The sequence below is a fragment of the Chaetodon auriga genome, chromosome 12, assembly GCF_051107435.1.
Source record: "Chaetodon auriga isolate fChaAug3 chromosome 12, fChaAug3.hap1, whole genome shotgun sequence".
Lineage (NCBI taxonomy): Eukaryota > Metazoa > Chordata > Actinopteri > Chaetodontiformes > Chaetodontidae > Chaetodon > Chaetodon auriga.
This window is the reverse complement of record NC_135085.1, coordinates 16,558,631-16,576,024: the sequence shown is the minus strand read 5'-3', so window position 1 is coordinate 16,576,024 and position 17,394 is coordinate 16,558,631. Positions and strand designations below refer to the sequence as shown.

The 17,394-nt window shown below is 42.5% G+C and overlaps 2 protein-coding genes across 3 annotated transcripts in view; one reads left to right on the top strand and one right to left on the bottom strand.

Annotated features, from left to right (window-relative positions):
* Nucleotides 1-10,435, bottom strand: part of sntg1 (syntrophin, gamma 1) — a 30,624-nt gene extending 20,189 nt beyond the window's left edge. The window contains exons 1-3 of one of the 2 annotated variants that reach the window (XM_076745119.1): nucleotides 9,827-10,435; nucleotides 1,149-1,468; nucleotides 435-484 (exon numbers count right to left, since the gene is read on the bottom strand). In XM_076745119.1, the coding sequence (XP_076601234.1) occupies nucleotides 435-461 (27 nt within the window). In that variant the 5' untranslated portion in view covers nucleotides 462-484; nucleotides 1,149-1,468; nucleotides 9,827-10,435. Of the gene's footprint in view, nucleotides 1-430; nucleotides 485-1,148; nucleotides 1,469-9,826 lie in introns of both variants that reach the window. The other variant, XM_076745120.1, reaches the window with a different exon arrangement.
* Nucleotides 10,436-14,433: 3,998 nt separating this feature from the next.
* On the top strand, nucleotides 14,434-16,600 carry snai2 (snail family zinc finger 2). The gene is made up of 3 exons (XM_076745505.1): nucleotides 14,434-14,631; nucleotides 14,806-15,327; nucleotides 15,779-16,600. Exons 1-3 carry the CDS (start codon nucleotides 14,553-14,555, stop codon nucleotides 15,958-15,960), a joined length of 783 nt encoding a protein of 260 aa, XP_076601620.1. The 5' UTR covers nucleotides 14,434-14,552; the 3' UTR covers nucleotides 15,961-16,600.
* Nucleotides 16,601-17,394: the final 794 nt, after the last annotated feature.

Here is a 17,394-nt window from a genome sequence, read left to right as displayed (position 1 = left end):
TGGTGCAGACCGCGTCTCACGTGGTTGAGCGTTGACCTGCTGAAGCGCTTTGCATCATACCTAATTAGCCTTATCGCTGATCCTGTTTTATGTTTCTCTATTATTCTTCCCTCCAAAGACCCCCTCCATTATTATCTACATCATGATCAGGCTAGATATGCAACAAGGACATCTCCTTCTAATACAGGGGGTGTAGTACAGAGGGTAGTGAAAGTGAGGGTGAAGTGAAGAAGTTTGTTTTATTGTTCACGTGTTGTTACAGGTATTTGCACAGGTCTAACAATGGATGTATTCAAAGGGGAGGGGGAGCCATCGAGATTTCTGTGCTACGCTGCTGCTCAAGAGACATTTCAGGCACTTGAAAATTCCAAGGCTGTTTCTATAATCATCGTCAATTCACTGTCAAAATGTTACATCGATTGAATCTTACCAACCTCTTCATTTGAAGTCTTGAAATCCATGTGCTACTATGCAGTGAGGGATACTGCAATGGAGAAAAACAAGATTTCGAGTTAGGCTGTGGAGGCAAATGCTTAATGACACGACCGGCTCGCTGCGGCAGAGCTGTGCAGCCGATTTAAACCGGCATTGTTAGCGGGACACCTTCTTTCATTATAGCTCTGCTTTTCTCATATAGAACTTAAACAATGGAAGGAAATAGAGTTTTTTATTAAAGTGTGTCTCTTCCACACTCAAATGTGCAAAAAAAAAAAAAAAAAAAAAAAAAAAAATCCATTGAGCAATCTTGGGAGAAAACTGGAGACCATTAAGCAGTAATGAATAATTCCCTAGCAAAGGTGAGCACCCAGGTATCCTAATAAATATATATCGAGTCCAGTGCTCCCAGAAGTGAGCTGTGCTACCATATCTGATGCCTTCTCACAGACAGAATGAAAGTGAGCCACAAGAGGAGACAACGCCAGGAGTGGCACTACCAATAACTAACACACTTTTCTGAAATCAGGTGACTTGCTCCTTACAGACACACGTTGTCTGGAGGAATGTTTTGCCAGAGCTTCATTTACATAAACCAGTTCCACTCAGTTTTAATCAGACACGACTCCCACTTGACTCGACAAAACGAGTACAGAACAAAAATGGCTTACACTTGAATTACACTTGCGCCGCAGAGGGAGTCGCAGACTTACCTCAGTAGAAAGGCCCCCAGCTCTTTGTATGGTGAGATCTAGCCATGGAGCAGCAAGTTGATCCCTGATCGTAGCAGAGGGCCTTCCCGAATCATGGCTGTCAAAGCAGGGTGGTGGGAGAGCGGGGCTGTCACCTCTCCTGGCTGGCTGTTAGATTATTCCCAGCGCAGATGATGCTTAAGAGCAGAATGAGGCTACCGGGTGGTGAGGTTTCACTCCTGATCGGTGGCCGTGCACAGTAACAGGAGGACGATGTGGTTAGGGTATCAGTCTGATGGTAAACCCAGCCGCAGGTGAGGAGCTGCCGTTCAACACAAGAACTGAAACAAGCAAAAAAAAAAAAATGCAATTAAATGCTTCTGATGACGACTGAAAAGATGAAATCTACCCTTGCCCACCATGCAGGTAAGCCTGATTTCAGTGTATCTACTGCATGTTCGTAGGATGTCGAATCAGACGCGATTCACGGTTTTATTCCCCAAAAACCAGCACCTTGTACCAAAAAAGCAGATTCAAAAGCAGACTATGAATCCCATTCGTCAGCCTATGATGAAGGAGCCTCTCAACTACCTGGCTCGTAAAAACCTGTGGATTCATGAGCGCGCATGCCAAAACGCAATTAACTCATATTCTTCCATTTTTTGGATCTTTGTATGCCAAGCACAAATGACTCCTTCAAAGTGTTTATTAAGTTCCAACAGCACACCCTTGAGAAATCCTCCTCGTTAGTATGCATTGTTGGCTCCATGCCACTTTTTTTGTTGAGCTGCAGTGTTGCCGCTAAGATCATTGTTCTACTGGATCTAAAAAAAAATAACAGTATATGCATTTCAAGCTACATTTCATGCATAAATCATTGACTGCTGATTATACAGTAACTGTAGCCTTAATGAAACTTGCAAATCTATTTGTTATAGCGCTGAGAGGGAAGAGGGCGATTCATTAATAATATGTTAAAGTCAGTGCAGAGACTCAAGAAATCTACTAGATGATCAGATCATCTAACATTCATTCAAATAAAAGAGAAATATCGTGCATTAAAAACATACATTTCCTGAGGCAATGTGACCCATAAAACTTTGACTTGAGCTGAGTTTCTTCGTAATTATATGCAGTTTTTTTTATGTATTTGAATTGTATCCTTTGGCACTTTTATCTGAATGCCATCCTACACGTTGTGCACTACAAGGTCTAAACAAAATTTGTTGTAATGCCAATAAAGTTAACTCATCTGTAGGATAATAATACGTTGTCATACTGTACACTGACACTCAGACTATTGAAAAGCTTTTTGAATTAATGCAGTCGAACACAACAGCCCTGCTATAAAGCCTAACTTTGCTATGTTCAGCTTGTGTTTGAGAGAGATTCAGCTAATGGTCATTTTGGCTGTAGTCTGGGATTCAGTTGAACTGTTCTGTGATGTTTCGAGTATTTTGTCCACCTCTTGTATCTGGGTGAAATCAGATGTATCAGACTGCCTTTAATGTAGTTTGGTGTAGCTCATACATTTCATATTATTTACCAATTTCATATTTTATTATAAAGATAATTCTAACAACACCTTTAGTTTGATATAGACTTGGAACAGTTTGTCGATTCATTGGTTGACAGAAAGTTTGTCTGTGAGAATTCCAATGATCGATCTATCATTGAAGTCATTTTTTGGGGGAAAGAATGCCAAAAATCTGCTTTCCTTTCTTTTATCCAATCATTAATCGAACATCACTGCATTCAGAGCTTTAGATTGGACAAAACAAGCATCCTCTGACATTTTAGACCAAACAATTGATCAGTCAGTTGACTTATTGCTGTAACTGTAAACGGTATTATTCACATGTGCATGTATATGAATAATTAAAAGACAGGTGATGCATTGTGATATATTTTGCAATATTACTGAAGAAAACATGTACTTTTAATCTATATTTCTACATAAAAAGTCTATATTTTCAGTATATGTCTATATCTGTGTTTTCCACAGATTTATCATTTCAACTCTATTGACTTTAGAAATTCAATTTGACAAACAGCATCATAGTTTTTGTCTTGAACCTTTGTCCGCCTGCACATGGAGCTGTCTGCATCAGAGACGAGCCAGCTTTGTACTGCATGTAATCCTGACATCATTTGTGGACCCGCTTTAAAAATGAATGTCCTCACATGGTCAGCTGAAAAATACGTCTGCGGCTCTGAGACGAGCACTTTGTCTTCGCCGGTGCCCTCCTGCACGTCCCCCCAGACGCCTGCGCTCCTCTTTTCCCCCCCCCGTGAGAATCCAAAGATTAAAGTACGCCCAACCTTTTGTGCCTTTTAAGTCGAGTCAGCGTAATTCTTTTTACCACCACGCCATCAGATATTTCAGTCCTACCAATTTGCCGAGCAATGTTTTTTTTTGAATAATACTCTTGTCTTTTGACACAAAGGCAGGAAGCGGAGAGAGAGGAGCTGAGTTAGATTGCCTGGATGATGTGGAGATTGTAACGTGACATCTCCATCTCTTAGACCGGGGGACAGCTGTGGCCCATGCTGGATGATGAATGGTCGTTTGTGCGCGCAGGTGGAGCAGCTGTCTGCAGAGTGCTCCAGCAAATGTAGTTTTACTACACGAAAATTGAGATGGGTTTCACTTACTGTATGTCCACTTGTTCTGCGACCTGGAACATATGGTGCCTGGGAGTGCAGCTTTTTAATTTGGCGAGTGATGATAGCAGATATTATGTTACTCAAATATTATGGCATCCCTAAAGAGCCCTGCTCAACATCAACCGCATTACGCTGACAGAATTTCACAGGATCTGCCCGGTTCGTGTTAGAAAACCTAATGAAATCTCAGTTGCAAGCTGCCAGCAATGTACACCTTCCACTCTCTTCAAAACACAATCTTTCTGTGGGGAAACAGGAAGTGAAGGATGCTAATTAAGATTTCTTATTTATTTGTCTTTGTTTGCCTGAAAGGAAAAAACTCCTCCTGCACTGAAGTTATTTTTCGATCAACTATCAGTTTTTACCTCAGAGGGAGTAACTGGAGATTTTTGGGCTCTTTTTCTTTCAGATTTGGATTTTTTTTTTTTTTTCAGTTATGAGAACTTGGAGATTTATCTAAATCTGGAGGGGGTGCTGACTTGTTGGACAGATTCTGTTCGACTTCTCCACGGTGTTGCTTGTTAGGGACTTAACGTCAGCGAATGTAAGCTTCTTTGTGTCTCAAACTTGAGAGCTGTAGCTGCCTTTTGTTTTTGCCTTTGTTGCTTTCTTATGTTTGTTTTAGGTAGGTGTATAAACAGTATGGGGAGAAATGGAAGTTTTAATTGAAGTGTGGGTGCAGTGATCTGTTTTGTATGTCTGCAGTGTGAAATAAGCCCTCATACAGGAAATGGGTGGCCAAGAAAGAAAACGCACATTCCTCACTGACAGCTGCAGCCAGCAATTATTTTAATTATTGATTAATCTGCCGATGATTTTCTCCACTAATCGGTTGAGAGTTTGGGTCTATGAATTTCAGGAAATAGTGAAAAATGTTCATGTTTCCAGCCAGATTGCTGGTTTTCTCTGACCAATAAAATAATTGAAAGATATGCAATTTATCATCATAGAGGACCAAAACCCAGATTCCAAAAACAGTTGGGACTCTGTGTAAAATGTCCAAATCCAATCATTTGCAAACAAACTGTGTTTACTGATAACAGTTTTCCAAAGTGTTCCTGAGCTCATGTACTAATATCCTTCATACAATCATGTGTTAACAAAGTGGTGAACCTCGCTCCATCCTCGCTTGTGAACGACTGAGCCTTTCCAGGATGCCCCTTTCATACCCAATCATGATACTATCACCTGTGACCAATGAACCTTTTTACCTGTGGAATGATCCAAACAGGTGTTTTTGGAGCATTCTGATCTAACATGGCAGCATCAAACTCAGAATAAGCAGATAATTACAAAAATCAATTAAGCCGATGAGGTTAAACATTATATTGTCTGTGTCCTGTTTTCAATTGAGTATCTGTCAAAAATGGATGAGCAAATTATCACATTCTGCTTTATTTATGTTTTCTGCAGCGTGCCGACTTTTTTGAAATCAAGGTTGTCAGAAAAACAGCAAATATTTATGTTTTAGAAGCTGGAACCACTGAATTTTCGCTCAAGGCTTTTTTTTAGGCAATTAAAAGGCTGCCACAATTGATCATTTCATCATTTCATCATCTGCCTGTTATTTTCTCAATTAATCATTTGCTTGATAAAATGCGAAAAATGTCCAACAAAAAGAGAGCCCAAGGAGGAAAACCCCCAAAATATTCAATTTACAGCGATATAAAACAGAGAAAAGTTGCAAATCAAGGGAAAGTAGAGTGTTTAAGCCTGTGTGGTTCGCAGGTTCCAGCCTCATCTGGCAATTCATGACACATTAATATTCAACCCTCAGTCGTCTTGCATTCCACGGCCTGTTTGGGTGTGCTGCTTAGAGGTGCTACTTGTCCTTCTAGTCCTTCAGATTATGTTCAAGACAGATGATGCAGGCAAGATCGAAACAGTATCTCATCATGTTTTCTATTCTTTTAGAGCATTTGTCAAAAAATAAGTCTTTCATCACCTCGTAAGTCAATACCTGAGCCTCAGTAACAGCCAGCGGCGCTCTTCATGCCAGATGCTCATGAATGATAGGCAGAGGAGTAAATTAGTGATGGACACATTTATAGACCGGACTCTTGACCTTCCTGACTATGATGTATGTTTTTTGGCAACAGGAAGCGACCAGATATCAGGTGGGTGCCAACTTAAATCAGTGAGAATCATTTCACAATCCGGTTCCCTGTTATATCACTGCCTATCAGGGAGCACAAATAGACACACGCAGGATAATAAATGATAGAGGAAACTGATCCTGCAGCATGTTTGCTACTGACAGGTTCCTTAATGGGATTGTAATCTTTTTTTTCTTCTTTTACATGTGATATTAAGGCGCATCGCCTGTGGATAAATGGATTGGGCAAATCACACATGCTATCTTACATGGGGGTCTTAATTAGGCTCAACACAGAGCCTTTATACTACATTGAACAATGTAATTCCCTCTTCTAATTATATCATATATGTAGAAATATATATATATATAAACATAGCCGTTTTCCTTTTTCAACCAATGAGGTCTTGCAGGGCAGGACTTGCGGGTCTGGAAATGGCTCATGCTGTGTGTAGAGTACATGAAAGGATTAAAAAGCTCAGCATATTGCTGAAGGCCAGGCTACATTGAAATGAAGCTGCACAGTCGAGGGACACATCTGCTCACTGGCTAAATATAAAGTAGGGAAATAAAGAATCTCTCAATTACTCAGGCAAATTATTTATGAATTCAAAACTGCATGACATGAAACAAATTACGATCTTAGGGATATAAATTAAGTTCTGTGGACCATTGTATGTTTACTTTATTTCCTAGGAGATTTGCGTGGTTCCCTCGGGGTCAGCTGACTACTACATACATACTAATGTCTCTTTCCATTATTGATTATTCTGTTGATGATTTTTTTTGATGAACCGTTCAACCATTTAGCCAATAAAATGTAAGACAGCAGTGAAAAACACCCATCACAACTTCCCAGAGGCCAAAGTGACGTCTTCAAAATGCATTTTGCAAATACATTCAACTTACTGTGATGTAAAACAGATAAAAAAGCTTGAACTGAAAGATTTAATACTTGAATTAAGCCATTTAAATAATGGATAATCACATAATTAGCGATTAAGAGCCTGCCGCTCGACTAATAGTTTCAGCCTTACATATGCTAAATAACTTAAAAAATGGCTGTGTTGTGCTCAATTTCACGACCGTCACAGCAAACAGAAACTATGACGGCCGTACCGCCTGTTCTGCGATCATAAGCAAAAACTGATGCCGGTTAATTGCTGCTCAGGGCTATTTTACTATTTACAGGTTGGATGAATTGTAAATGTACCAAGGAAACACAGTAATGCAGTTTACAGTACAAGACTGCCTTCCATCAAGGTTGAGCTGCCACTGTGGCGTGCTCTCAAGGCAGCAGTGCTTAACGAATAAGCAGGCTCTCCACATTAATCAAATGTGACCTGAAATTGTCCAGCCCTGGCTACCTATACGTCGTAAAGCATAGGAAATGCTGCTCGCCCTCGACAGAAATCCAGTGTTGGAGGTATAAATGTTATCTCTGAGGTTTTTGTCACTTGTGTGTTAAGCAGCGTTCTGGTATAATAAATCATTATGTATAATCTAACCCCTTATTGCTTTTCTTAGGGCAGTTATCACCTACATGAAGCTTTCAGTGCGTTGAGCTGTGTTGCAGTCCTGAACCTCTAAATCAGATGGGCTGGTATATGAGACGCATATAAATGAGAGTTGTGTCTTCTGTCTTCCCTACGAGAGTTTGGTGTGCATTCGCTTCATTAGCCATCAGTCTCCGCTAAGCCAGACTAATGGTTTTCTTGTTGCATGACAGTGACTTTGTGGCACAGACCAGCAATCTTTTTTTCCGGCACTTTGAGAGAGATATCTACAGTTTCTTTGATTTGCGCGGCTCATACATCAGAGCACAATAAAAGCATATGGCGTCTCCTCAGTGAATGCAACATCTGGAGCAGTTTGTATGGATGGTCGACCAAACAGTTGCGATAAAAGCCCCACAGACACAGCGGGAGTGATCTATTTTTCTCTCTGCTGCCAGGCTCCGGGGCTGGATTGTAATGAAGATGTCCAGCCTTACGGTGACAAACTACGGGCTCTCCCAGCTGCCCTTTGGACAGAGCACTGGCTGGAAATGTTAAAAGATTGCTCTACTTCGAGGTAACAAACTGTTTTCTTTAAATATGCAAAAAATCTGCAAAATCCTGTTTCAGTTTTTATCTCTTACTTTGCATCAACTCGCAGCTACTTTTCCATTCCTCTCTGGGATCTTGTCAAGTTTTGTGTGCATCATGTTCAGTACTGCACTGCTTTTTATGGTCAAAATAGGTCACTGAATAAAGCCACATGGCATTAAAAGAGTGAAATGGCGCTTCACTGAAAGTGTAACCCTTGAATATTTAGAACAACTCATACAGTATGCTCACATATCGAGCTACAGGGTGATGCTGCGGGAGTGAAACAGCCCTTTGAATGTGTTAACATGCATAATTGATGTCAATGTGTACATTCATTGCTTCTAGTAATGCCTTAGGACAACTTATCCCCGATTGTACATTTCAAGACATTTAACTAGTCCAGATTTTTGAATGACCCGCTGGGATCAGCAGGAACAGCAGGCTATTGATTGCTTAAGTAGAGAAGAGAAAGTGTGGAGGAACTCTTTGAAGTGCAGCGTAGACATTGTTTCCAGATCTTGATTGATGCCAGTACGCTTCAGATCATGGTGATGCTGGGTGAAACTTTGTGACAGTCTCCTTTTTGATCCCGACTGCAGCACAGTATGAAAAGATTCAAACAAGTTGTCCCTGGCTCTCTCTCTCTCTCTCTCTCTCTCTCTCTCTCTCTCTCTCTTTCTCTCTCCCTGCCTGACATATTGACCAGACTTGACTGACACCATTTCACTCAGGCCTGACTTTCTGCCAATGTACCTCTGTCACTTAGCCAAACTGCTCTTTGATTTAGGACATAAGCGGAAATAAGGGGGAGGGGACACGTGTGCTAGGGCATAAAATCGTCAATGACATGTCAACGTCTTGCTCCTGTAGGAAGTGAGACCTCCAGTACATCAAACAGATTGCTCCTGACCTATGACCAGGGAATGGACCAGCTCACCTCGGCTCGGCTCGGCTCAATATGCTTGTATGAGCTTGAGGGAGCTGCCTGTGGGAAGTCTCATTTCTACATCTCAGTGGGCTTCTTAGACTAAAAAAAATAAATAAAATAACTGCACTGATCGTCTGTCACCTTGCAGCCCATAATGAGAAAAAACAAGCCACAGCAGTTTATAGCTAAAGAAGCAACATAAATTTTGTGAAACACTGGAGGGTTCAGGAGCTTTCTGCGAGGCTAATAAAACACACTGGACCAGCAGCAGCAGCAGCAGCAGCAGGCTGTGCTGAAATACTCCTCAGGTTTATCACAGATGGACGTTGCCTTGATGCTTTTTCCAAGAAGAAGCTGCGGATGAGCGATTTGTGAATAGTTCAGTGACGTCTGAGACATCAAATGGCCTATTTTTTATTTTTAAACTAGAAATGTGGACGATTATTGGCATGCAGTGCAGAGAGAGTACTTTAAGGCTGCTGAATAGCAGCACCATGGAAGAAAAGAGGTCTGCTGCCACTGCACTGGCTGGAGGAACTGCGGGTGCCGCTTATACCTGCACTGAGGCAATGTAAAGGTTTCTGCAAGCCCGCATACTCCCTGCAAATCACACAATAATGAAACGGTGTTTAATCATGAGGCCCATCATAAGTGAACTGCTCAGCTCAGTGCACCCCACCAATGTGACTATTACAGGATGTGATGCTTTATTATCCATCGGATCATGTAGCCGATTGGTACATAAATCTTGGTGCGCAGCATTAAGGCACATTACATCTCAAAAAAGTGCATTGTGAACGGATTAATGTTTCGTTTCATGGATGTTTGGCATAATAATTAACTACCTACGTTCGTCATGCACTGTATTATGAGACACTGTGAATGTAAAAGCGGAAAAAAAAAGGTCTGTGAGCCTTACCTGATTTTCTAGTAACAGGTGGTGATGTCTTATTAGATCCCCTTGGACTCCAATCCCTCATGTGAAGGCTTTTCTTATTCTAATTTATGCAACGGTTGCTAAACATCTCTGCGAAATCACAATGTATCCCTTGTGGCAGCATCGCCCACACGGCATCCTGGTCCACTACTCTGTGGCGATGTGCAAAAACCGACAGAAAAACAGCCCGCACTCGCACAGAAAACGAGATCTGTCCATATTTCCTGGGCAGCGGCGGTTTCAGGGAATCCTCTCCGTCGACATCTCTGGCAGAGGGTCCGGTTTCACAGCTCCGCGTCCGTCTCTCCCTCGCATCGTGCTGCCAAAATGACTGAAGCTGGAAATCACATGCGGCTGGTTCAACGCGCGCGTCAATCGACTTCGTTTACCCAAGGCAGCCGCACAACTCTGGATCCATTAATATTACATGATTCTACTTTTTTTTACTGTTTCCAGGGACGTCTGCTGCCCTCTCCTACATCACTCTCGCGTTAAAGACACACAAACATCTCACAAAGCGTTTTTCCCCCTTTTTCTGCCAATTACATTTGCGTGCACTGCGGTCCTCTGTGTGTGTGTGTGTGTGTGTGTGTGTGTGTGTGTGTGTGCGTGTGTGTGCCTGTATGTGTGTGTGTGTGTGTGTGTGTGTGTGTATTTGTGAATTCACTCGGGATTCATACCGAGGTTTGCCCGCTTACAGATGAGATCTGCGGCAAAAGACAAAAGGAGAAGGAATATTTGATTTGTTTCAACGCATGGCCTCATGCTTCAAAGTTGTTTTTACATGAAAGACCAGCGTGTGTCTGTATGTAGGTTACAACTTCCCTGAGCTCAAAAAATGGCATTAAAAAGAAGGAGAAGAGAGGAAAAAAAAGAAAGGCATGGGTGGATTTTCTCAGCCTTGTAGTACAGTCAGACTCTCATGACTCAGTTTGTGTTGTCAATGAACACACACACACACACACACACACACACACACACACACACACACACTGTACATATGTGCTCAGTCACTCAGTATTTGGACTCCTTCCCCTGGGGCCCTGGCGTGAGCAGCTGCGCGCGGCTGACCAGGTGCACCTCATTCTCCATGCTGTCATCACGCCAGCTGAAGACTCCCGCTGTCTCCCCACATGATGCAAGTTGACTCTTTGACGTTTCATGCTGCGACCTGAGCTGAGGAGCACGTGGGCAATCCAGATCAAGCTTCTTATTCTGAAAGGTTTGTTAATCAAGGGTCAAAACCTGCAGCTCTGGACCAGTATACTAAGTCCTCTTGGTCCTGCAGGCTAGCTGCTGGCTCTCAGGCACTCTCCACTGTGCAACAGCAATCTCTCAGTGTCTTCCACTGTGAGGCTTTCCATCCCCGTCCTCCCTAATGGCTTAGCTGTGATCCATTAGCAAATCAAAGATAATTCAAACCCGGATTATGGCTCCTGTATAGCCTTCAGGTCTCACTGGAGGCCTTGTAAGAGCGCTACATTTAACCTTCTTGTACCTTTAACCAGCCTGACTTCCCTGTACCTGGCTAAGGGATGTCCTGGTCCTATGCTCATATGCTGGATCAGGGTCAGCACTGATTCTGCTAAGTAGATCAAGTATCAGCCAACGATGTGGCCAATGCACTATAAATAAAATTTCTCAGTCAGTGTTCATTTCTTGTTTCTGCTGCTTTTTACTGTAGCTTATTTAGCCATGAATATTTGTTAGTGGTAAATATCAAATTTTTTGGCAGGCTTTTGCCAATCACCCCCCCCCCCCCCCCACATAGCCACTGTACAGTTTTATTTATTCTATTCTAATAGAATCTAATCGCTCCCTTAAAAATACAGGCATTATAAAAGATATGATTATATTAATTTAGCCATGACTCAGTGCCTTTGCAGTCTTTCTATAGGGTGAGATGTACAGGTTTTAGATTATGGAAAAAGAGAGAACTATCATCATTTGCATCAGAAACGAAAAAAGTACGTTGCATCGGTGCATCTGTGAAAAACAAGTTTTCTCCATCAGCTTCTCGCTATGAGCGACGGGGCCCCTACATCACCAGAAATCATCTGCCACAGTTGGATAAGTTCTGGTTGTTTCAAGTGAGCTGTTTTTGAGCTTTTATACCTGTTTTTTTAAGGGGGTGGGGCTCAGTTGACTTAGGTGATGTCACCTACTTTCATGCACCAATCAGAAATGAGCAACATTTGAATAAAAATATGATAACAGCTACCAGCAAATCTGATCAAACCTCAGCCACACAGTCTCCACGAAGCAGGACTTTCTTTAAAACTGTTGTTTATCTATTCATGAATATTTATGTTACTGGCCACTCTGACCTCCTGCACACAGCTACTGCACACTTAAATTTATTTATTCTATTTGTTTGCACATTAGAAATACAGCTATAATAAGGGATATGCTATGCACATAAAGACCTCATAGATATATAGATACACTTACACTAACATATATTCACATGCTGCAGCCTATATGTGCATGATAAACAAACAAAAGCCTGTGCAGGAGAGGCAGGAAGCTAAAAGCTTACACAAAGAACATTCCTAAAAAGTCGAGGCAACATAAGAAGGACTACATGAAATGAAAATAATGAGAGCTGGAAAGGCAATTACAAAACAAAGAAAAAAGAGAAATATAAATATATAAGAACGACTGCTGATTCCTGTTGTTTATCAGTCAACACAGTAATGGGGACGTCACCAATGTTTCTTTCGAGATGCTTTTTCAAAGGAGATTATGAATGATGGACAGTGTGCGAGTTTGACTCCAACAAAACACCATCCAGATGAAAATGGAACCGCGCCGCTGGAGCACAAAAGGAGATGACAACGTATGGACTGTCTCGAATGGTGTGTTCAGAAGCTGCTGCTGCTGCTGCTGCTGTGTTATCCTTTTACCTGATGCTTGACCAGAAATCAAAAGCATGTTCATGCTTTAATTGAGCACATTTTTGCGGGTGTGACACAATGCAGGGCCCAGCATACACGGCTTCCTCTCTGTTAATTAATTTTGAGCTCATAAACTCCAGCCTCCGCTTCTCAGAATCAGTGATATGATTTGAGTCGGTGCACCGTGCTTTCACTCCTTCATTGCTGTCAGTGGAGCGGCATCCATATGCTCTGAATGTACAGAACAGCACTGAAGCATGAAAAGCACAAGGGCTTTTATACATGGTCTGCTCCTCTTGGATATTTAGGTTGGTGGGTAATATTGATTTCAAGGCATTATCCTTTTGAGGGTGCACAATGTTTTTCTGCTGGATCACCAGCATTCCTCACCCATCCCACTTGCCATACAGAACGCTGAATGTGTGACAGTAACTGCCAGTTATTATGCACCGATAACCTTCCCTTCGCTTTATAATCCAAGCAGGCACAAAGGGAAACTATTCATGATCTGCAATTATGTTTTCTAGATAAGATAAGCAGTTCACAATTAACTTAAGGCTTGCCCCAGACATAAGGAGCTTTTCATATCTGCTGACCTAGCCAATCAAACCACTCCAGGAGCTGCTTTTCAATATCACCATTGCTGAGCCTTCGCCTTTGTGCGGTTCTCCTCTTCTGCCTTGTTACTTTTAGACGTTCAGCTCATGCCCCTGAAGAGCTGAGTTGAACACAAGGGGGCGTAGACTGCTAAGTTTGCCTGTCCTTGTCCAATTCAGCAACAGCAGCAGGGATAAATTTGATTATGGTGTCACGTCTGACCTTGAGAGGGAACTACACTTAAATTTACATTTCAAGGAGGAATGCCTTATTGCATTATTGGCAAGGAAATGTGTGGCTTTCTCCACACACGGCTGCATTAGGAATGTCCATCCTTTGGCACAGCCACGGAGTGAAGATGTGGATGGCAGCATGCAGGCTGGTCCTGTTGATGCATCACGAAGTCCCAGATTTGTCTGCTCTATAGGTTTGGGTGTATAGGAAAATGTGTGCGCATATATAGACAATAAGCCTTCAGTCAAGTCATTATCATCATCATTAGGAGGGCTGGCGTTGGTAGGAGTCTTCTCCAATTCAAATATGCCACCCATACAGGATAATCAAGACCCCAGAGGTTTGTAGCACAACAGTCATCAGTGTCACCGTGCACACTCAGTGCAGTGATTGCATTAGCAATGGCATTTTAAATAATCCTGCCTGCCTCACCCTGCAGCTCTTATTCTTTCTCTTTTCCTTGCACTCCACTCTTTCATGAGCTCTGTAGGTGCAGGAATATTAAAAAAAAAAAAATTAAGTTTTGCTGAATTGCCTTGTGGCTGCTCTTCTTGTCACACTGGGTAACTGTGTGATGCCACGTACACTTGCATCCTTGAAGCACACACAAGTGTAGCACAAGGCACCTGTCTGACTGGAGCGGATGGCACTAACCCAGCCCCTCGGGGGGTTACGCTCTCCTATAGGCTAACGGCGCATTTTTAAGGCTCCGTGGTCAAAGCGAGATTTAATTGGTTTGAACTCCCAGTATATGTAGATGGCAGCGGATGGCTCCTCCCATGCACCTGATGGGGAGTATTTACAGCTCTTTACAGCTACCCACTGCACTGTTTCCAAGAGCGCAGCGCCGCACCATGACACTCCACTGGACTTAAGCAATAAGGATTTCCGTCTTCACACAGTAAACTGACGCGCACCGCTATATTTTTCCAAGAGAGAAAAAAAAAAGTTTGCCAAAAGTTGTCCACTTGTTTTCCAAGATGCCACGCTCTTTCCTGGTCAAGAAACACATAAACTCCGCAAAGAAGCCAAATTATAGTGAGCTGGAGAGCCCAACAGGTAACGTTTTTAAAGGAACTACTTGACTTTGCGAACTTTTTACAAAGTTGCGTTTCTGACACGCAGTCGCGTTTGGCGAAACTTTGTGTTTGCTTTTGTAAATGTGCGCCCCTCAGCCAAGCGATGACAGGCAACATGTGACCATTCATTTCATCTTGCTTTCTTTATTTTCAGTGTTCTTCACGCCGCACATCTACAGGGCCCTTCCCCTGCCCGTCATCCCCCAGCCGGAGATCCTGAGCCCGGCAGCCTACAGCCCAATCACAGTGTGGACTACCAGCAACTTGCCGCTGTCTCCGCTCCCCAGTGACCTCTCCCCGATCTCTGGATACCCCTCATCGCTCTCCGACACCTCCTCTAAAGACCACAGCGGCTCCGAAAGCCCGAGAAGTGATGAAGACGAGCAGATGCTGCCCAAGCTGACAGACCCTCACGGGGTGGAGGCAGAGAAATTCCAATGTAGTTTGTGCAGCAAGTCCTACTCCACGTACTCTGGACTGCTCAAGCATAAACAGCTGCACTGCGACGCCCAAACGAGGAAATCCTTCAGTTGTAAATACTGCGAGAAGGAGTATGTGAGCCTGGGAGCTCTCAAAATGCACATCAGGACTCACACCTTGCCTTGTGTTTGCAAAATATGCGGGAAAGCTTTCTCCAGACCGTGGCTGCTCCAAGGACACATCAGGACGCACACCGGTGAGTGACTGGGGGATAACAGAGGGGCCCTCTGAGTGGAGAGGCTCAAGTGTTGTGGGTTTTTGCAGACACAGACTAATTGTGTTGAACCTAGTGCGAGATTCAGTAGCCTTTACAGCTACAGCAGACCCTGTCACACAGCTCACTACACTTTTGTGGTCAGGCTCAGAGGCCTATTGTTGAAAAGTTGAAAAATGTTAACCCTCAGAATGTTGTTACTTCCTCGAAGTTTGGTTTTGGTGGTGTGTTGTGAAAGAAAAGTATAGTTTTTTTTTCAGACAAATGTCATGTTACAATCAACCAGAGACAGAATCTACTCAGCAGAGTGCTGGTCTTTAAAACACTATGTTGCAACCAGCCAAAAACAACAGGCCAAGATGCCTCTGTAAAACTACTGCATGTCTTTGCACTATCTCTGACAATGTCTTCTTTCTCCTCTCTCCCCTGACAGGAGAGAAGCCGTTCTCCTGCCCTCACTGCAACAGGGCTTTTGCAGACAGGTCCAATCTCAGGGCTCACCTACAGACCCATTCGGATGTGAAAAAATACCAATGCAAGAACTGCTCCAAAACCTTCTCCAGGATGTCTCTTCTGCACAAGCATGAGGAATCTGGTTGTTGTGTAGCACACTGAACTGGGATACTTTTCCACCACCAGAAAAAAAAAAACCCTTCTTTATTTTTCCAAGCCCAGGAGAACTGTCAGGGAATCACATCGAGGGGGTTTGTTCCCAAGACTTTTTTTTTTTTTCCTACGAGCGGTCGATTTCATTTCAGAGTGAGAAATAGCTCTGTGCTCACGTGCTTCTCGTTTCAAGCAGTGTTTCTGTGATTGCAATCAGTGTCGAGCTTTGTCATACCATGTACTCACCTACCTGTGCTATTCATGCACTTTCCTGCATGTCTAGAATGTTTTATATGCCTTCACAATGTTATCTGCAGTGTTTGTACCAATGTCTCTCCAAGGCTGTTATGCAGTCCTCCACTTTTTTTATACGAACCACACAAACGATACCAAAAGGAGCATTATGAATGACAGTATAAATACAATCAGAGGAATGCTGAAGCCATTGTTACTTAGGGAACAAGTGCAAACTTAGTTTTTAGGGTGAAATTATTATAACTTTTGCACAGCCATTAGAAACAGTTTGCCAGCACTCAAACAGCAAAGCAAATTTTCTCAAGTGCCTCAGTTTTACTTGGCAATAATATGTATGTTTCCTTTTATATTTTTATATATTGAATGTAAGCGTGACTGAGATGATTGTATATCAACAGTGAAAACTGTGATGCTGAATGATTTTGATATTTTCGTATTCTCATGACACTTTTGAAAATAAAGTTTCATGACATTTTGTATAATTTCTGACATCCTTCAAGCTGCTTTTTCATCTGTGAAGCCTTCTCTTCTGCTTTGGTGTGTGAGCTGCTCCTTCAGCAGGACTCGCTGATTGTCAGACGCTTCAAACGGAATAACTTGCACAAAAAGAAAATGATATTTAATCCGTCTTGCACCATCTCATGTTATGGAGATGTAAAAATGAGGAGAGGTGACTCAGCTCTGAATCAGGCCTGAACCTGTTCCCTGTGAACCTGTCCAGACATCAAACAATCTTGAAATTTAACACATACTAGCTATATTGATCTGCACTCACTTGTTATACCCTTTGAGGGCCCATGACGCTCTCTTTACCCAAGTGTGTGTAGAGTTTAAATGCGAGGGCGTTGCTTTTTTAGAGAGTAATCCTAATTTTGAAACCCATGTCATCAATTTGAGGGAAAATGTGTTTTTTTGACTTTCTACTCAATCACAACAATCATTGCAAGGGCACAGGGGCATTCAGATATCTAGATTTTAATATCTTTTCACAAAAAGCTCAAATTTGCATTTGCTTTGACAACCTCCTTGAATTTCTGGGACGCTTGCCATCAAGGATTAAATAGACTTCCTCCGGCTACATTTTGTTGTCTTTTACCATATGCTGTCTACTTGCAGCAGATAGAGATTAGAGCCCAAAAGTGCAATGCCTCAGGGTATACAGTCAAAGTTGAACCCTTTCTAACAAAC

Excerpts from the sequence above, each read along its gene's own strand:
- snai2 (XM_076745505.1), top strand. The coding sequence starts at position 14,553 with ATGCCACGCTCTTTCCTGGTCAAGAAACACATAAACTCCGCAAAGAAG. Across the intron at positions 14,632-14,805 it reads TGAGCTGGAGAGCCCAACAG|TGTTCTTCACGCCGCACATC; the intron begins GTAACGTTTTTA and ends CTTTATTTTCAG. Across the intron at positions 15,328-15,778 it reads ACACATCAGGACGCACACCG|GAGAGAAGCCGTTCTCCTGC; the intron begins GTGAGTGACTGG and ends CTCCCCTGACAG.